Genomic DNA, 21,449 nt, shown 5'->3' with positions numbered 1-21,449 from the left:
AAATTCTCTAATCAAAGACACTGCCCAACACAGAGGTCTAAACTACAACGTGGACAACAAAGTTACTCCCGAAGAGATATGCCAATAATGCCACATACATAGTTAGACCTAGATTCAAAACCACTGCTGGTGAAACACCCTTTTCTAAATTGGCCCCAGCAGTATGGAATTATCTGCTTTCTGAAACCAGAAAGAAGGCACCCTAGACAAAATATTCAGAAAGCGAGCTTGTTCAAAGTAGCATCCTGTTCATGTTACAAAGAAAAATGGATGGTCTAAGCATATATTATATCAAGCAGGCCAGAAACTAATCCACTGGGTAGAGGGTATCATAGTAAATGTCTCTCCAAAAACTCTGTTCACTTTTTACCAGTAGGAGACTCTAAGGATTCACAGACAAGATATTTAGTTAAAAATTTAGTTAAAGACTCTATGCTCAGAAAGGTTGCAGATGACTGCAAACTGGGCGCCATAGTGAAACAAATACATCTGACACAGATATCAAGGGTCCTCACAGAAGGATAACAACTGGTGCCAGAGCCATGGCCTAGTTAAAATGCCAAAAAATGCATAGTCATACCCTTGGGAAAAAACAAGTTACCCCTAGCTACCAAATAGATATCCATCCACCACAGAAGAGAAAGAGTTAAGACCTGGGGACGGGAGGGTAGTAGTTATAGTTAGTCTGTCCAATTAGACACCCATGTAGCTTAGGAAGACCTCTACACCATCCACCTTATCTGCCCTCATTCAGGGAGAGGGATCTCAATCTAGGGTCTCCCTCTCTCCCATCACTCATCAGACCATCATGAGAGTGACCAATGATTGAGTAATGTATCCCATTCGAACACTTCAGCTGGAGAGGCCACAAAAGTTCCTCACCAAAAGATAAGGATAAACCAAAATCATCCTCTGTCTGCCCTGCTGCTCTATAGAACAGCTATTCTTATTCAGTCGCTATTCAGCAGGCATACAGGTGACCTTTGCAGAGCCATGTCAAACAAAGATTTATTGATGAATATGGCCTTGAAAAAAATGAAAGATCCATCAGAGCCACAAGCGCGGCACTTAAACCGGGCCACAGGGTTAAAATTCAAACCCCGGGAGGATTCATCACCAAGACTCCCCATGCTGTGGGTGTAAAACTCCGGGTATATGAGGCAGAGACACCCTGGCCCTGGCCTTGTTGAAAGAAATCCCAACCAATGGATGGGAGATCGCCCAAGGGATTACCTGAACCTCAGTACCACAGAGAGCTAGACAAAAGGGCAGTAAGAAAGCCACACTAACAAATACTTTAAGGCACAAAAGCCACAAAAGTATGTAAATGCCCTTGGGCAGATAGCCTAGCGAATAATAGCCTTCTAAGTATGCTGACATGTTCTTCAAATGTGTAAATGCCAATGATAGTGCCATTAACAGTCAGCTCTTTCCCTTAAAGAGAACATAGCTATGGCTAGGGCTGTCTGTGGAAAAATTCATCAGAATCTTAGATAAATTCTAAAAAAAAGTCCTCTGGAGTATAGCTGCTGTCATTCAGTACAGAGAAGGTGAAAAACATGCATATATGATACAAGATCATAGACCAAACACAAATTGGCTTACATATTACAGTACTGAAAACAGAGGACCTGTCATAAGTCAGTCATCCGGACATCTACATAATGTAATAAGCTGCAGTGGTTTAGCACAACATTTCATAGTTGAATGCTAATATGGGATATTGGCAACCTTGGCTTTGTGGTGATGTACCTGAATTCTAGGATAGATAGGAGATGAGTAAGTGGCACAGGAGAAAGAAAGGGCAAAGAAAGGTGCCACGTTGGCTTCACTTAATAAAATCATACTTTGAGATAATGGTTAAACCATATGTTTGTCTAGGTTTGTGGAACAAACTACTGAAAAGGAATAGGACTAGTAAGAATCGAGAAAATTTTAAGATGAATCTTGATGGTTATATGGTGAGTGAATATGTACCTCTGAATCAGTGACAACTAAGCTTCTTGACTACCATGTACAATATTCTTTGGTGTTTTTTTCTGTGACAGCATGACTTCTGATCTATGAAATATGCCCCTACAGTGAGAAATAGAATCTAGTAGCACAGAGTAAATGGGCTATATATCATACCCATGTACTGGGAGAAGCATAGTAGAATGGGGGAAGCTCTGGTTGTTCTGCTGAAACAAGTACAATGCATCTGTCTGTGATGCTGACAACATGGATTTTGGAACAAGCCCAGGTACTAGTAGGTGCTATTAGCATGGACATAAAGTGAACAGCTTCAGTCTGGATAACTGGATGGCGCAGTGGTGCAGTTGTAGCATTGTCACCTCACAGCAAGAGGTTGTTTCACTGGTTCAATTCTCGGCTGGGGTAACTTCTGTGTGGAGTCTGCATGTCCTCCCTGCATTCGTGTGGGTTTCCTCTGGGTGCACCGGTTTCTTCCCATGTTAAAAAGACATACATCTCGAGCGTTTTTCCCTGGGCCTCCGCTGAAAATTGGCTTTGTTCCAAGTCGGACTTAAACCAGTTAACAAATGTTAAATAAATACAATAAAATTGACAGTATAAAGTCGCTTGCCTAACATCACCACAAGCAAGATGGTGTACTCGTCCTACCTGACCTTCTACTGGGAAGTTAGTGAGAAACCTTTACTACCCACATTATTAATGAAAAGTATTACTTTTCTGACACTGTTTCTGAAAGCATTTACTGTATATAACACTATTATGGATGCAGGATGTTCAGATAAAGACACAGTTTAAAAGTTATTTTGCCATGAATGACCATCACTGAATGCCTGCTGTGCCACCTTGGATGGTTACTGTATGTAGAGGAAAAATGGGATCACTCCCTTTCTGAGTTGGTAGATACAGACTAGTCACCCTGATTTGCATGTGGAAGGGGGTGTTCCATTGAAAGCACTATGTTAGAGCATAATGGTCCCGGTCCCAGTCCCAGTTCCAGAGGAAAACCAGAATGTCCCAAGATAGTTCAGCATGGTCTAACTGCGTCTTATTAGGAGGAGTTAATGAAGACAGAACAGACAAACTGAAAACTACTCTAAAAAAAAGCAGAGTTTAAGAATTAATCTCAGAGGGTTTAAATGGATTCCAGATGTTGAAATTTGCCTGTGTGCGGCTGTCTAGTAAGTAGGGTAAGAGACACAGAAAGTGCTACAGACAATGACTGAAATGCAAGTGAAGTGTACTTTTAAATGCCAACACCCCTTCTTGAAACGCACACCAACAGAAGCCGATAAAGCAAACTGTAAACTGATCCCAGGCAACACATTCTGAATAGTTAAGAAATGGGGTCTATATTATGTCCGCGAAAGACGTATTCATTGAATACATCTTCCACAAAAAACAACTGAAGAAAATCACTTCAGTGAACCATGGAAGTTTTCCCACAGTTTGCAAACACTTGCCCACCAACCATCTGGAGCACACAATGGACCAACTCAAATCTATCCAAGTGGGGGGGCTCCCCCCCCCTCCCTAACTATATACACTAACTCCGAGCTCACACTATAGTGGGGAAAAGGGCAAGTTTAGGTTGGTGGGCAAGTGTTTGCGAACTGTGGGAAAACTTCCGCAGTTTGCTGAAGTGATTTCTATCAGCTGTTGTTCACGGAAGATGTATTCGATGAATATGTCTTTCATGGACATATTATAAACCCAAGAAATGCAGGATTAATTGAATTGTACATACTATTATAGCAAAACAATAATCAAAATATAAAAGGAGCATGTTCATACACCAGAAAGGTATAGAAAAGGTTAAGAGTGGTGATCTCCTTGGACTCAGGGAAGACAGGAACAATAACATGCATAACTGTGAAATGACTGGTGGAGTATTCAAGATGTTAAAAAAGTGGGTATTTTTTAATCCCTTACCAGACCTACCCATTGCTTCCTCTACTTTAACCAAGTAGGTCATTCATGCCATCAAGGGTGAGTCCAGGTATCTTCAGGGTAGGTGGGAGTTGTACAACCTATTTCTTCTCTGTCGGGGGGGGGGGGCATCATCAGCCCATTCCTTCCCCATGGTGAGAGCAGGGTGATAGGGATTGGGCCATATGTGAGTGAGGGGGGGGGGGTACCAGTGTGGGAATCTGCACAGGTCACCAGACAGTTATCCCTCCCCCAGTGAAGCACCTCAGTCCTTTGTTGTAGCTCTCCAGGTTCCACTACTGGTGTCTGTACAGGGATTGTGCCTTTGTATACTTTCTTAGCTATGTGCTAATGCACGTGTGGCACATGGTCACAGCTATGTGTGCCATAGGTTCAATACCTAGTGTTCCCAGGAGGTGTTACCCAAGTGGCAAATGAGATTTGCCTCCCTCCTCCCTCACCCCAGGATGGGCTGGCTGGCAACAGTCATCCATTTCCTTCTTCCCCTTCCATCTCCATCAGATGCCAGAACCATGTGTTTGTCTGGCCTCCAGTCACTGGAGCTGGCTTGAGAAACTGCTGCTTTTTACAGCAGAATAATGGCAGGGTTGATCCAGTACTAGTCACTAACAAACAAATAAAAGATATAAAAATTATGGGAACACAAAAAAGAAAAACTGGGAGACCCAATAAGCATTAAATAAATGTAACTTCCAAGGACTCAGAAAAGAGTAGACAGACTGCATAGCCTTTGTTTTCCTTGTGGCTAGCTTCATACCTGGCAACTGTCTAGAATCAGCCATTAAGTGTACTGATTGCTCATCCCTGTAGACGGTATTTCATATAGCATTATATTCTTACTGAAAAGTAAACTTTCTAACTACCCTTAACCACACACAGCCTTATCACTCTGTTATCTCCTGGACTTAGTTATTCCATGGTGCAAATACACACACGAGTTTAGAAGATAGCACATTTCTTGGTCTTGATCCTCACTTCTGACTAACAAGTCTCCCTTATTTATGTGACTTTTTTGCTTATGCTTACACTACAAGTGAACTCCGCTTCCACGGATGCCATCCCTGGTTTGTAAAACTACACACTGCTTTCAGCAAGTGAAGGTGACATGGTCCTTCCCATGGACTGACTGCTGCCCTCCCCCAAGGCTAGGTAAGCTGCCATTAGCTTCTCTAGTCATACCTCCCGGTGTCAGCTCATAAGCTATTTACTGAACTCAGGTTATCTGTGACATAGTCAGGGCTAGGCAAAAGAAATGACAGGACCAATTTTGTATAAATTATCAGTTTTACATATACGATGGATCACAGACAGCCTACATTCCAGATGGTGTTGCATTTCACTTATTTTTGCTTTTCCCACCCTTCTGATATGCGCCTTAGTCAGCAAGATACACACAGCTTTTCCCAGAGTGGACAAGCATCTGGTAGGTGGTTAAGCCTTTATTCTTTTGCATGTTATCAAATATTTTGGATACAATCCTGAGTGGCAATGGAGTGGCAGGCTTAGTGCTATTAGTGAAAGGGCAACTGCTGAAGAAAGTGCACACTTTTATTTAGTAATGTTTTAACTGTTTTTTTTTTCTTTAGGAAATATGCTCCATCATTCATCTTCTTCTGTCTGTTTTTTTACTACAGTATATGATTAACAGTATGAACAAAATCCATACCCATACAAAGGAGAGCACTAAATATGCGCATTTCTCTTTATAACAGATCAAGAATGTAACAAAAGTACTATACACATAAATACATGACATTATTGTCACATTTAAGTGAATATATTTGCTTATAGCAACCACTTAATGCATTAATGGTATACAATCCTTTGTCTCATAGAAAATAAACTACATTTACAAAAATGTATAAATCCTGATAAATACATAAAGATTAACAATTTACATTTTTACTGGCTTACATAGTAAGATAACAGAATGTGCCATATACTGCTTTGATTACATATTAAATATAACAATAAGGCATCACCTCTGGCTCATGCAGGGCCTTGTAAAATTTCCCTCTTCATTTACACATATGGAATATTTACAAGAATTTTATAGACTTTCAAGTAGTATAAAGCCATTTTGTTTGTCATTAACCAGCCATCCACAGAAAAAAGGAACAAAGATAGTGGGAAGTGCTGTTGAAGGTCCCATTCCTAGACAAAACATGGAAACCAACCCAAAGAGAGCTGTAGCAATAACACTTCTGTTGTCACGGATGATCATCTTTATTGTTTCACAGAACTGAAATACAAAAATAAGATAGTTAAAACTTTCATCCTTTTCTAAAATAGAAAATAAATCACTGTATAGCAGATGCTTTCATTAAATACACAGCACTATACCTGTATGAAAGCAAATTCCTAAGATGAGGCTTCTACTATTCACAACCACAACAATTAGGTGCAAATAACATCAGTAAAAGTAGGTACACACACAGCCTAATTTACTACACAAGTCACTGTGCTTCCCTAGAGTGCAGCATAGCAGGAAATACTTCCAGGAAAAAAACGTTAATATTTTACCTAGCTACTGACTTCAATATAACTATTATGGTGAACATACAGTGCTAATGGCGTCAAGTAGCAAACAACCTCAAAATTTACTGCATGCTGCTGTTCACTTGGATCATATTTTCCAGCACAGTACCTGTGCTTTATTGGGCAAAAACTGCCTATTTCACATTAAAAATATTTGGTTCAACAGCCATCGATGTGGAAATGCAAATAATTCTGCAGTTCATCCTTATTACAGTTATAGTAACAACACTTAAATAGTGTTTTTACAAAGTTTTATTCCATGCCAAGGCTTCAAGAAATGACTTGTTTTACTGTAAGCACTCTTAACTGATTTGATATTTACTTTGCAGCAACCCTTACCCTTAACAATGAGCCATATGGGACTGTTTTCCATACACTGTGTAGCATACAGATCAGACAAAGCTGCAGAGCCCCCGAAAGCTAGCAACTCTGGTCTAGCACACCAAAGCCTTTTCTTCAGTAAGTGTAGTGAATGCTGATTTATACTACCCCCTTCCTTTTTGCTGAACACCTTTTAAAATGTATAAACCATGCTTCATGTGCCACACATTCCCTGTGAAAAAGGCACTTCCCATAAACCATGTGGTTTACCACGTGCTACTGTCCCTCTCAGGAATATGGCTTTTTGTGATAAGCAGGGCTCCTTTTAATTCTGTCCACATGCTCCATGCCATTCTGGAGCGACTACATCTGGCTCAAATTATACTGGTGCCCTAGGAACACCAAACAGACGCTAAGAGATAAGTGGGTGAGTATAGGCCTGCATCTATGTGCATTCATCTGTAGAACATTGACTTAACTTCTCTCTGCCATTATCACACTCATCACAACATCCACACCATGAGCTTCAGTTGTTACTTATTTTGAATTTTGTACAGAAGGATGTGAAGGTGTTTGCTAACATCTGTCTTTATTTTCTTATATCCTCAATAAGGCTCATATAAATTCATAAAGCCAATGATATTCAAATACATTTCTTGTGCTTTACAAAACAAGCTGGTAATCTGCTCACACATTCAGTACTGTTCATGCTATATGCTTCAGTCAGTATTTACTATATTTATAACAAAATACACTTCTGTGGTACTGACAATTGTGGTCAGCATTTACTATATTTATAACAAGATACAATTCTGTGGTACTGACCACTGTAGTCAGCATTTACTATATTTATAATAAAATACAATTCTGTGGTACTGACCATTGTGAGTGTACAGAAGTATACAGCCACCCTAGTCTAAAACTGTAAGGTATTACAGTACTGTTGCCATTAAGAATATATAGAGATGTCCTAACTCTGCAGGGTACTGGTCACATCAATGGCTCATGCTTCTACTACTTGGTGGACTCTGATGGCAAGACAGCCAAAGGAACAAGTCAATCTGTTGGGGAAAGACTCGATGGTCATGGGAGCAGCCAATAATTTGCATGGAAAGTTTTGTACAGATCATTGGGTAATCTTGGACAACTCCATCACTGTCTTTTTTAAACTTTTATTAAATTCCTGTGCTGTAGACAGTGGCAGATGTTCACATACAATAACAGCAAAGAAAACAAACCACAGATAAACTGATTCTTCTAGTAGAACAGTGGGGATTGGGATTACCCAATATGAAGGGATATTTCAGAGCTACACAGTTAAGACTCATATACATTACACAAGCAGAAAACTATAATTCAGAGAGGAAAGTGATGATGATGATGAAACACGAGGGAAGCTCAAGAAACAAGGAGAGATGGGATTTTGGATGCGGGCCTTTAAGAAGAATAACAACAATCATGCAGAATATTATACTCAAAGTAGCAGAAAGTATTCCAAGAACTAAACCAAAAAGGGAATGGAGAAAGGAGATTCTGCTGATAGGGATGACTGCAGTTAGGGATATAGACAATAGGCAAGAGACGGCTGGAATTTAGGGAAACTAGAATGGGAAGATGTCAGGAATTTATTTGGACTGCAGGTTAGAGATTGCCTTCCCTATCAGGGATTGATATCAGAGTATAGGCAAAGAGAAAGAAATTGGGAGATCCTAAATGAAAGACCAGTACTGGTAGAGTTTTAACAGAAACTAGAACATAAACTGCCATTAAAAAAAGGAATAATTAGTAAAGCATATAAAGTACTGCATGGTAACTATAAGAATTAATCAGAGGAGGCTAGAAAGGATTGAAGAGAGAGATTGGATAAGTAATTCACAAAGAAACAATGGGAGGATATATATATGTCTCCCAAATATGTAATAAAATCTAGATGATTTAGTACTTTTGCCTGAAAATGTTTATATAAACATTTTTATGCACCAAGTAGACTCCAGAGAATTTTTCTTCAGGCAGACAGTAAATGTTGGAGGTGTGAAGGGGAAGAGAGAGTTAATTGTCAACATATTTTCTGGGAGTGCAGTAAATTGGCGGACTTTAAGAATTCCCTGCGGAATGCACCATCAGAGATGCTGAGTGGGCAGATTGTTCTGACGAGGGAGAGGATTTTTCTGAGCTACGATACAGAATTGGAATTGCCTAGACATGGTAAGCCCTTGCTGTCTAATAATGGTGTCTGTCAAAAAAATAACTACTAGAAAATGGAAATTAAAATCTAAACCAACTATACTGGAAGTAGTGAATATAGTAACAAAAGATAAAACAACTGGAACTAAGATCATTAGAAAAAGGTAGGAGCAAACTACAAAGGAAAAACATGGGAATTGTGGGAACAATACATACAAGAGCGGAATGAGGTCTAAACGGTGGCAGGACTTAAATGAGCTATGTAATGTTTGAGTGAGAAAGATTGGGTAGATTATAAGTGATGTATAATGTTTGCAACTGTGAGTGTCTCAGTATGGTTTGTGATGTAAAATGCTTGCAACTAGGATTGCATCCGTTTGGCTTGTTTTCATTTATATAAATGTATGATTGCCTGTGTAGTAAGTGTTTAATAAAGATGTTTCTTGTTTATAAAAAAAAAAGGCAGGAATTGAATAATTTATGTAATATTGCTTAGGTTGTATGATATATAACAATATATCTGAAGTATAATGATTGTCATGTTAATATAGTTGGATTACTTTCATATTAATGGAAATTTGCCTATGTCACAAGTGATAATTCAATAAAGGCGTTTGAAAAAAAAAACAAAACACAGCAAACATTTTTCATTTTCATGCATTATACATATATGTTCATAGGTGCAGAGTTATATACTAAACTAATGACCACCAAGACCATTATAAGGCTAGCCATGCAATCCAAACCAGTTGTGTCCCTATGTTTCATGGCTGTTTATTAGGAGAGAGAATGTTAGTTAGGAAGTTTCTAGAGGTTATGTGGAGGGGGTTATATTAGTTTGGGCATTACGGTTTGCCCCTATCAGTCACATGGGGACCAGACCCAGGATGAATTTGTGATTTCTCATCCATTGGTCAAGGCTAAGCTTAAATAGAGCTAGGGATGGACTCTGCTTCACATGGATAGGAAGCCTGTTCCAGAACATAGGGATCCCCTGAGACACATATCTGCCTTGCCAAAATGTGTTACTTATGTCACAAGCAAAATTTAAATCTTTGGATATAGTGGTTCGGATGCTGTTTGTTTTGCAGATGTGCAAAAGGTCCGTCAGAGCTTGAGCTGAGGATGCCTTGTATGCCAGGCATAAGTTGCCTCTTAAGTAACCTATAGGATACAGAGTACAGAGATAAGTCTTTAAAGAGATCTACATAGGACAATGTGCTTATACCCTGAATTATCCTGGTAAGTAACCTTTGTAGGTGTTCCAACTGTTGCATATGTCTGGTCAGGTACATGCGGAAGGGGGCATTATACTCGGTGATGGGTCTGAAGGGCCAAAGAAAGTGACACTATGACTTCCTTGGATCTGGATGCCATACCCTTACTTATAAGTTGGGTGACATAGAATTATTTTCTTACTACCTTTGCCATATGTTGGTCAAAGGCCAGATTACTGTCTACATACGTTGACACAAAGGCAAACAAGAACTTCCAGTAACAGGGTTTTATATATGTTCCCAGATTGCTGACTATTGGGACAGCCTTTAGAGGTGTCTTACCAATGGAGTAATTAGTCTGGGTAGCAGCAGTTTTCCCAGAAGGCACTATAAAGCATTTCTTGACATTGAGCTTTAGTCCGCAACTTTGGCACCAGTCATTTGTCCGTGTCAGACACTCTTGTAAGGTCTTTGTGTCATGGGGGGAATCTTTGATGGCTCCCAGTTTGTAGTCATCTGTGAACTTGGTCAGCCAAAGGCCCTTGACATTAGCCTTTACCTCCAAGAAGTATGCCAACTAGGAGAGATCCCAGCATGGAGCCCTGAGGTACCCCACTGGTGACCAGGCTCGTAGTGGAGGTGGTCTCACCAATCTTGACTTCCTGGATTCTGTCTGAAAGACAGCTGACAATCCAGTGAGTTATGTAGGGGTTTACGTCCAGTTCAGTGAGTTTGTCAACTATACCCGAGTGGGGTATTATATCAAATGCCTTGGCTAGGTCCAGGTAGGTGGTATGCACTGTTTTCCCCTCATCTATTGCATTGGTGACCTTCTCAAAGAAGTCCAGCAGGTTTAGTAGGCATCATCGTCCCTTGACAAAGCCAAACTGAGTTAGGTCCAGTGTCTGAAGGTTGCCTAGGTCTTTGATGATCAATTCCATGATAATTCATTCAATGGATTTACATATTAGAGTAGTCAAGACTAATAGGTTTGTAGTTTCTGGGGTTGGTTGACGGCCCACCCTTGTGAAATATGATAACCGTTGCAGTCCTCCATTCTTGTGGTGCAAAACCTGTTTTGAGGCCATAGCTGAAAACTGACTCAAGTGGCCCTGATAGGTCATGTTTCCCACTATTTAGGAGGCATTTTGGGATATTGTTGGGACCCACAGAGGCTGTGTTTTTTGCCTTAGTGAGCACTGCTATGCCCTGCTCCCCTAGTAGGGGGTGGGGGTATGCCATCACTTAACATGGTGTACTTTGCTTTGAAATAGTTCCTAACTGTTACAGGGTTTGCTGGGGTTACCAAGTTGATTTTTATTTTGAAGGCTTTGTGATCCAGCCTCACCAGTGAGGATGGGACACTTTTTTTTTTTGGGGGGGTGCATCTCTCTCTCTCTCTCTTACATATTGGTGAGTACCAGATCCAGTAGGTTTGAACTACTGGTGGGTGTGTGCACTATTTGGTCAAGAATATACATGTTAATAAAGTCCAGGAATTATAGTGCCTGCAAGTATGCGGCAGTGTATGTATGTTTCCCAGTCTGTAGAGGGGTAATTAAAGTCTCCTATATATAGGGTGTGCTTGGTTTAATGGTGAGTGTCTCCAGTAGGTCTAGGTACAAGCCATGGGACTCTAGGGACATAGACGGTGACCTATAGCTTGTTAGGATATGGTATGGGACTTTGGCTGTGATGATTTGCACATGGTAGAGTTATGCTTGTTGCTAAAATAGAGACTGCTCCACCTTCTTCCCTGTCTGTGCATCTGATGGTCTAAACGTGTGGAAGGCACTGAAGCCTTGCATTACCAGAATACTTTCTGCAGATTTAAACCATGTCTTAGTAAAGGCTCAGAGGCCTATATTCTCCAGAGTGAGAAGAGCTTGTTGGGTATGGAGTTTCTTGTTTAATTTCCTAGTACTGAGCAGTAACATCTTTAGGTTTCTTTGGGATTTATTTGCTACATCATTAGGTTTGTTAATTTTGCATTGCCTAAAGAAAGCTCTGAGGGTTGGATAAAGTGTTAACTAATATTCAGATGCCTAGGGAAGACAGGTGTAGACCATCCTTTACAAAGTAAAGTGGTCTATTAACCATGTCCTCCCCTAATGACAAATACTTCCCCTGGAAAGACACCAAAAACTAAGCCAATTATTAAAGTTAGTCGTCTTTCGATCATACTGTGGCATCATGCTTGATGAAGGTAGAATGCTGCTCAGTGCAAGGCACATACCTGCCTGAGACACATTCAGAGAGATCAATAATCTCTCTTCATATAGTCCAGTTAAATACATCTCAGGTCGTTCATACCCACATGTACTGACAGAATCATACTGCTACCTATGGTGAAGTAAAGTAGAAATTGTGCATGTACATTTCTTGCATACTGTATTTGTTTTTTTTAAGGATTAAATGGTTGGCTGTACATGTAAGTAATATACATCTGCTCAATGAAAATATCCTTCTAACATAATAAATGTATATAGTATATAAGACATGCATACTTTTGTTTACACTGCTGACACAGTTGGCAATACCATTTTCTGCAATCCATAGGTTTGAACCTTCTACACAAAATTAAGTTGATAGCCTTTCATTCACTGCCAATAACCATTCATAGTTTAGATGTTATTATAGACCATAAAGCATACAATTATCCTAAGGGCATGAAAGACAGCTAACATTTAACTAAAGTAGTACATCTATATGTTTAATGCTTTTACTCAGGAGCCAATCTCTAGTCATTCTGTGATTAAACTGGAAGAGGCATATTATGTACTGACAATCTGTTTTTGTGGAACCCACAGAAACAGCTCTAAACTAAATCAAAACAAAGCATGAAAGTATAAAGTGTGGGACTGGCATCTTTGATCTGTATATGTGAAAAAAAAAACATTCTTCTAAAATAGCAGATTGCAATGTCAGGCAATACTACATACAGTGCAACTGAAGTACAGAAGTGAAAATGTATTTTAATTCAACCAAAATATAGAATGATATGAATGTGTTGGCAGGAAGCCTATAAATAAGCAAACAGAATGCCCATAGTTCTGATTACATAGTTATAAGAAAATGTATACGGGAGTAATATGTTCATTTTTGTCACATTTACTGAATGTACAAAGGGAGTAGTAGCATAGCTGTTCATTCATGTCATATCTACTGAATGTACAAAGGGAGCAGTAGTGTAGCCATTTATTTTTGTCACATTTACTGAATGTACAAAGGGAGAGTAGCATAGCTGTTCATTCATATCTACTGAATGTACAAAGGGAGCAGTAGCATAGCTGTTCATTTTTGTCACACTTACTGAAATTACAAAGGGTGTAGTAGCATAGCATTAACTTTGCTGCTACAGTCCAATGAGTATAGGACAATAGGCTCCCTGCATATATTTGAGTACTGCTTAATAAATACAAAACACGTGACTTTTGAAGAGAACTCAAGATGAGCCTACTTCCTTGAACATTTAGATGTAAGTGTGGGTATAGAATTGCTCTAATGGGCAGTGCTGGGTGGGGATTGGGGGGGTGCTATCTCTGTGTCCCATAAGTAGCTATCTCTTTGCACCCTCAGATACACTCTGGGCAGTCTGACACTTGGGGCAGGAGGCCAAAACTTGTTTTCTTGACAGGCCCTGCAATGTTTCTGTAATACATTCCACTCTTGTGCTGATATCTGCTGTTGCCCAGAACTGTTTCTGGAGTTAAGCTACGGTACTGACCCCAAGTCGAAGGTTTCTTCAGTAATCTCACAACCAAGAATTATCAGCATTTGTCAACCTTTGCTGACAGATTGCTGGCTGCAGCTTTGAAGTTCAGACCATATACTGCAGTTGCACCATGTTGTTATCACCTTTCTTGAAATATAGATAAAACACTCTGTTTATCATACAGACAACTATCACTGACATTTCACCAGTCACTGAATGGTTTTAATGAAAGCAAAGTACAAAAGTAAGTGGCAAAAGTGTTTCAGTAATATTACTTTATTCAGCTAGGCCATCGAGAAAAAGTGCATTTTTCAACTGTTTTTTTTTTGGGGGGGGGATGGGGGGACGGTGAGGGTACAACAAAAATCCTGCACAGTAAAACTTTATGAGTAACAAATTTTGGTATGCATCATATACTGTGTATGAAAATGCTAAACTGGGACCAGTGCCTTGCTCTAGTTAGCAAATTAAAAGAAATTAAACAAATAAATAAGGCACACTATCCAGGTTATGTGACCTGTTTGGAATTACACATTTGGCATGGTCAACTGAATATACTAGATTCATTTCCAGCTCAGCAATCTGATCTGTGGGATATGAAAAAGATCTCCAATTTAAAGATGACATTGTGTATAGAATTTACTAGTATGCAAAGTATGTGGTAGGCTTACCTGAAATGGTTCCTTGTGGGGATATCCAAGGCAAACTCAGATTCTGACAAGCTTAATTTTTGGTGCTACTTTATCAACTGATATTAGTTTACTTATCCATTTGTTTATCAGGTGGGAAGACTGGCTCTCAAGCCCTTTTCTGCTAAGACCTGTCCCCCAGTGGAGTAACAACACATATAGTACAGTGCAGACTACAACATTAAGGACATTACAGAAATAGTTGTAATAGTACTGCAGAATATAAACTATCAAAGCATACATTTATTAGAAAGAAAAGTTCAGCACTGAATTACTTTTCCAAAAGCAATTAATAACTGATAAACATATACAGCCAAGCAAACTGTTGATTTAATTAACAGTCTAATTATTAAACAAGTACATTAAAATACTGACAAATATCAACAGCTAATCTAAACAGGTGGTAAATTTTCAAGATTGTGTATTGTTAAACAAGCATGAACAAACTGCTGTTTTAAATAGATGGTTGGGTTTTCAGAATCTATTCAAAGTATCTGGCAAAGGGAAGTGCAAAGGCAGAAGGGTCACTTGTAAAAATTCAGAAGTGCCACAGACTATGCCATGTAATTAGACTGTTAGAATGCAAATGGGATACTGAGGAAGCAGGCAGTGTATCTTGAGAAAGGCATGGAATGCTGCCAACTAACTGACTTCTTTAAACCCTCAAGGTGCATAAACTTTAAATTAGTTATTTATAGTTGGATATGGACGACCTGTTTCTATGGAGCTGTATTGGGGATGGTAGATGATTGTTGCAGTTTATGACGGGGTAGACTGTACTGTGGTGTAGATGCCACTTCTGTGGGAATTTTCACCTTTCTGTGATAGTGCTTAGTGGTTTTCCACTTGTTTGCCTTTATTCACTCATTGTAGAGCTTAGAGTTTCTCATTTTTCAGACAAAGATGTACATTTAGTTTATTTTAAAACCCATTCACATGTGTAGTACAAATGTACATTTTCATGCATGTTGCTTGGGATAGATCCCTGGATAATATATTATCAAGGTTTTGTACTTGGGATAGCAACATTGAAAGAGGTGTCATGGTATAATTAGTTAGTTATTAAGATAATTTGAAAAGAAACTGGCATTTTGACTTTTACAATCAATGCTGTTTAGTCCACTAAAGAAACTTGAATAACTTCCTCTTTCATTTAGCATTATTAGTATGGATGGCATCAATAACCCCACCTCTCAACTGTCTAGGATTTTGCTGAATGGCTATATTTTTGCCCCTGTTCTGCATATAATTTGTTGTTTTCTGACAAATCACTAAGGATTAATGTCACTAAACAGTGGCAGATGTTGGAGTCTCAAACTTCATATCCTTCAGAAAAATGCATGTTAATGCAAAACATGTTAATATAGCAACTTTATAAAACAGCAATTTTAAAATTTGTCCCTGATTTTGGTCCTTTGCCCCCCCATTATTTTTGTCTTTGTCTAGAATTCTTATGTGAAGACATGGGTGGGAGGCTGGTATAATAGTTAAGGTATTTACCTTACAGACAGAAGGTGCAAGTTTTGATTCTTACATGGAGTAATTAGCTAAGCTTAAAATGGCCCACAAGGGCAGTTAGCCTAGTACTAATCCATGAATCTACAAGACTGAAGCATATGCCCTCTTTTCACATATGTGCTCAAGCAGTTGTTAAGTTTAGGCAAAATAATAACTTGGAATTAGGCCTAATGTATGATGTGGTGTTGTTGCACACAAAAACACCATGCTGCTGTGATCAAGATTAACTGCAATAGTAGGTTTCACAGGTAAATGCTGTACTGAGTGGTAAGACAAAGATTGCTGCCACACAACAGACACCTTTACAAAAGGCCTGTGCCTCTGTGTAGGTCAAGTGTTGCACGGTCCATGGTATTTGTGGTCCTTTTCTAAGAAATAGCTTATGAGAGTTTACTTATTGTAGACTACCAGTCAAATTATCTAGAGTTTGGTCTGTTACTGGATGAATTAGCAAAACAAGTGACTTCAAACAGTAAACTTAGCTTTGCAAGACATGGGACAGTAATAATGACTACAGTTCAACTGTCGAAAGTTCAATAAATTAGCAGCAGACTATAGTTTTGAGCATGTAACCACCGTTCTGCTTTTCCTGCAGTCTAATAGCTCGGGGGAGTGCAAACTTTTAAAAAGCCATTGAAAAAGCTGCGGAGTAAGACGGAAACCCACTTCTTGCTCTTTTTATCTACAGATCATCGGCTCAGGAAAGTATGTCTTTCCAATGTGAATTGGAGAATAAGAAATAGGCTACCTTTAGCTTGTGCATTTGGCAGACAGAATTGAGGTACAATTTCCAAAGTGTAACAAAGCCAGTTGAGTAAGCAGCAGAACTTCCAGGTCCTCGGTCCTATCAGTACAAGATGGCTGGGTCCATTTTAGAGTAGGCGAGCAAGAGGGACTGACAATCAAGGTAATCTGTGAGGTTATAACCAGATTATACTAACAGACTATGACAATGCTTTGAGGAAGAACAGACAGCATTTGCTTAAGGTTCCATTTGTTAAAACCTAGGAAAATACCACTAACCATGGTGATTTACCAAGCAGGCATTTTAGTCAGCAGCAAGAAAAACAAGAATTCTATAAACAAGATGTGTGGTCATACTGAAACAGATTGTGGTATTGTTAATTAATCTCATATAACACTAGAACACAAAATGCAATAAATGGTTTATTTGTAAACATAAGAACAAATGAATGAATAATGTTGCTTAAAGCTGTTTGTACTTCATAGTAAATATCAAAGATTCATTAAATCCTCTTAGAATACACTAACAGTACAGATCTCAAGTGCTGTGGCCCCAGCACTTTGCATTTCAAAAAGAGATATATTGATGGAGGCCACCAGAGGGCAGCATTACATTACACTCTGTGTAGTATAAACATCATGGTGTTTGTTTATTTTCTTTCTTTCGGCTTTTCCCGGTTAGGGGTCGCCACAGCGGAACTCCGGCCCGCTAATGATTGGCAGTAGAGTTTTACGTGTTGGCTTGCCGGGCCTAACGCACAACCTTCAACGAAGGAACGCCCATTCACGCATGTCACCACACAGAAGACGCTCTAATTGAGAATTGAACAGGCAACGTCTAATTGTGAGGTGACAACGCTACCGCAGCACCACCACCGCAGTATAAACATCATGCATAGCTGGCCTTAGGCATAGGCCAACTAGGCGGCCGCCTAGGGTGCCGGTTTAGTAGGGGCACCTTTCCAGTATTTATTTGATGTAGGTAGACTAGGATGGGGGCACTGGGTGGTGGGGCGCCGTGGAGCCCATTTGCCTAGGGCACCAGTTGACCTAAGGCCGCTCCTGACATCATGGTGTACGGTTTCATAATACACTGGTTTACTAACTGGCTTCACTGTTGACACTTGCTGCCAGTAAGAGCTTACAATACTTTTCAGAGTGTAGCTTTAACAAACATTCCTAAACAACATCTTCATCAGCGCTTTAATCAGAATACTTACTACACTGTACGCAATTGCTCTTTGAGGCAACATTTTTGCGGTCATCAATTGGTATACTTTTGAAAATTACATTATCTATTTGCAAATACTTTTAAAGATCTATGCTGACTACATTGATATGTCCATGAATGATTAATGACAACAGACAGCACCATACCTCTCAGCCCCTTAGTGCATGAAATCTGGACAAAGCCTAAAATAATGAGGGGGGGGGGTCAAAGACAGCAAAATAGGGGCAGCTATATTTGTTTTAATTTTTACTGGGTACCGACTTTTAGGTCACTTTGCATACATACATACTGTACCCTTTTGATAAAGAGAACCATACAAACTGTGTGTGTGTGTGTGTGTGTGTATCCTGTGATGGACTGGCATTCCATCTAGTAGTAATTTTTTTGCTATGCACTCACTGAACGCCAGGAAAGACTTTGACTGAACCATGACTTTGAATTTGATAAAGTGGGTAAAAGAAAATGAACAATTGAAGGAAAAAAATAAAACAGAAATACTGCCACAATGAAGAACAGCCTGTGCTCATTCTGCAAACTCCGAACGGCTGTGTGAAAAGTTTTGCTTATATTCAATTACAAAGCAAAATTACAAAACACACACTTCCCTCCAAAACTCAGTCCCATTATTGTGACATTGGAGGCGTTCAGATCTTCAATGTCAAATCCCTGTTTTGACACATTGGTGGTTAAACAATCCACTAGTATAAAATGAAGAACACTAGCATTTCTAATAGTCCACAATCACAGAATTTATAAAAAAAATGCACCCATTATTTACATTGCACCCAGCCCAGAGATACAAGTCATGATCCTGAGTGCTTCATTTTCCACAGCTTACTATGCCACTGCAGACAGCTGTTCACTTAATTGAGTTTGACAGTCTGGTAGGCTTGCTGGTCAAAAGACCATTTGCAAGTCCAAGCCTGCTTCTAGGCTAAGTCAAGTGCATACATAAGACGTAAATTAAAAATAACAACAACTGTACACATTTACAATAAAATTTTATTATTACCATGTGATATTTAAGCAATAACCCATGCCTGGGTGTGGGTAATGCTGGATTTACCCACGGTTGGTGTGGTTTGGTCACAAGGGTGAAGCCCAAGTGGCCAAACAAAGACAACCGTGGGTAAATCCAGCATTACCCACACAGGCGTGGTTATTATATCTAATGACATTATTTAAGAAAAAAAAAAACTTTTCTTAAATAATGGCATTGTATAATGCCTCCTTGCTGCTCTTCCGCAGCTGTCCAGTATTCTGTGGCAGTTCTGATGTACTGCGTATGCGTATGGTTACGCAGTTCATCAGAGCTGTGTGTGGAAGCAACGGAGAAATGAAGATCTCCATTGCTTTTTAAAACGTGTCTCGCTATGTTAAAAGAGTTTAACATAGCGAGATATCTTAAAAAAAGCAACAGAGATCTTCCTTTCTCTGTTTCTTTTTTTAAAGCTGTCTCGCTATATCAAGACAGCTTTAAAAAAGGCAACGGAGAAAGGAAAATCTCTGTTGCTTTTTTTTAAGAACATAGCAAGACAGCTTTAAAAAAAAGCAATGGAGAAGTCCTCTATCTGAAGATAAGAAAATCATATTTTTGTTGAAATTGCAAGCTTCATTTTTACTCATTTTTCCATAACCATCCCCTTTAGTATCTTACCTTAGGTCCTAATAAAAATAGAACCCATTTCCAGCTGTGACAATGCAAATACTCCACTGACTAATGCCCTTTGCCTGAAACAAAGAATGTATGACTGCTTTTACTTTCTCTGTTGTCATTTTTAATAATACTGGAGATGCCCAAACATCCTGTACTCTTACTTGAAAGAAAGAAATTTTGATTAATTTACCTTCATGAAAGGAAAATGTCCCATCTTCACCCCTTTGCCTCTCCTCAACTCTAACCTTTCAGCTGTTGACCTTTTTTTTACTAAACATAACAATCTTTATTAAATCACAACTAAAACACTGACACAAGTACACACGCATTAATATAAGAAAACAAACCATAACATTTTTCATGCACTACAAACATACGCTTCCTTTTTAACAATCATTCACTCTGACATTACATAAAATTATTCGGTTCCTTCTATTAAGCCTTATTCCTCTTCCTGAACATTATTCCACATATATTGTTACCACATATTAATTACCATTTTTTTTCTAAGGATCCTACCTCTAGTTATTTTATATCCTTTACAATATTCTGTACTTCACTTACATTTGGTTTAGATTTTGACTTCCATTTTCTAGTAATTACTTTTTTTGGCAGCCAGTAGCATTAAACCTAGTAAGGCCTTATTATATCTAGGAAATTCAAAGTCTATGCTCCAACTGAAAATAATTTTCAGCTTAAATAATTAATAATTTCCCTCGTTACAACAATTTTCTCCTCCAACATTTCTGAAAAAAAAAAAAAACACTCTGTAGGGAATTTTGAAACTCTGCCAACCTATTACATTCCCAGAACGTGTTCCCAATTACCTTTCTCATTCCCATCATATTTCAAACATTTGATATCTACCTAAGCTAAGGATCGCTAAAGTCTGCTTGGGCTATTTTAATATCTATGCAAACACTACGGGAGTCATATAGATATTGTACCACTGTTCACTGGTAAATTGTCTTTTCAGTCGCTCTTCCCAATCTTAGATATTGTACCACTGTTCACTGGTAAATTGTCTTTTCAGTCGCTCTTCCCAATCTTTTTTAACTTCATCTGCTTGATTTTTTTAGTTACCATGTAACATTTTGCCCTTCTAATTATCCATGTTTTTTAACTGCAGCTTCTTTTCTAGACTCAACTAAAACCTTTACCATTGCTGGCTTTCACTTAGCACCAATCCCTTACTGTTTGTTTATATTCTGTGGTCAGTCCCTGCATGGACGGCAATCACTAAACTGTAGTGCAGACCTTTGCTAGGCCTTATCCCACTCTGTTAACTTTCCCTCCCTAGTTGTTTGTTCCCAATACTTTGGTTATTTTGCTAATTTTCTCCAGTTTTTTCATGCCTATTTGTTTCTGTAATCGTACTTACTATCATCCCTATTGGTAAAACCTACCTTCTCCATTCACGTGTTGGGTTACTTCTTAGAACACTTTCTATATATAATATTCAATACGTTTTTTTTTTTTTGCTTATAATTTTCTTTAAGGACCTGCATACAAAATCATATCCTTTCCTTACTTCTCAAACTTCTCCTCTATTTCATCTTCACGTCCATCCACTTTGATTTATAACCTTCTGCTTGTGTTATGTATATGAGTCTTAACCACATACAGTAGGTAATCTTAAACCACCTTGTTCTATGGGGAGAATCAACTTATTCCACTTAAATCTTGCCCTCTTTCACTCCCAAGTACATTTCTT

General features: G+C 38.9%; 1 protein-coding gene across 1 annotated transcript in view; it reads right to left on the bottom strand.

The window, feature by feature from the left end:
* Positions 1–5,451: 5,451 nt before the first annotated feature.
* Positions 5,452–21,449, bottom strand: part of LRAT (lecithin retinol acyltransferase) — a 30,148-nt gene continuing 14,150 nt past the window's right edge. Inside the window, exon 2 of the mRNA XM_044062435.1 lies at positions 5,452–6,163. Within this exon, the coding sequence (XP_043918370.1) occupies positions 5,972–6,163 (192 nt within the window). The 3' untranslated portion in view covers positions 5,452–5,971. The remainder of the gene's footprint in view (positions 6,164–21,449) is intronic.

This window comes from Protopterus annectens, chromosome 2.part1 (assembly GCF_019279795.1).
Source record: "Protopterus annectens isolate FY-2018-M chromosome 2.part1, PAN1.0, whole genome shotgun sequence".
NCBI classification, from domain to species: domain Eukaryota; kingdom Metazoa; phylum Chordata; order Ceratodontiformes; family Protopteridae; genus Protopterus; species Protopterus annectens.
This window is presented reverse-complemented; position numbering and strand designations above follow the sequence as displayed.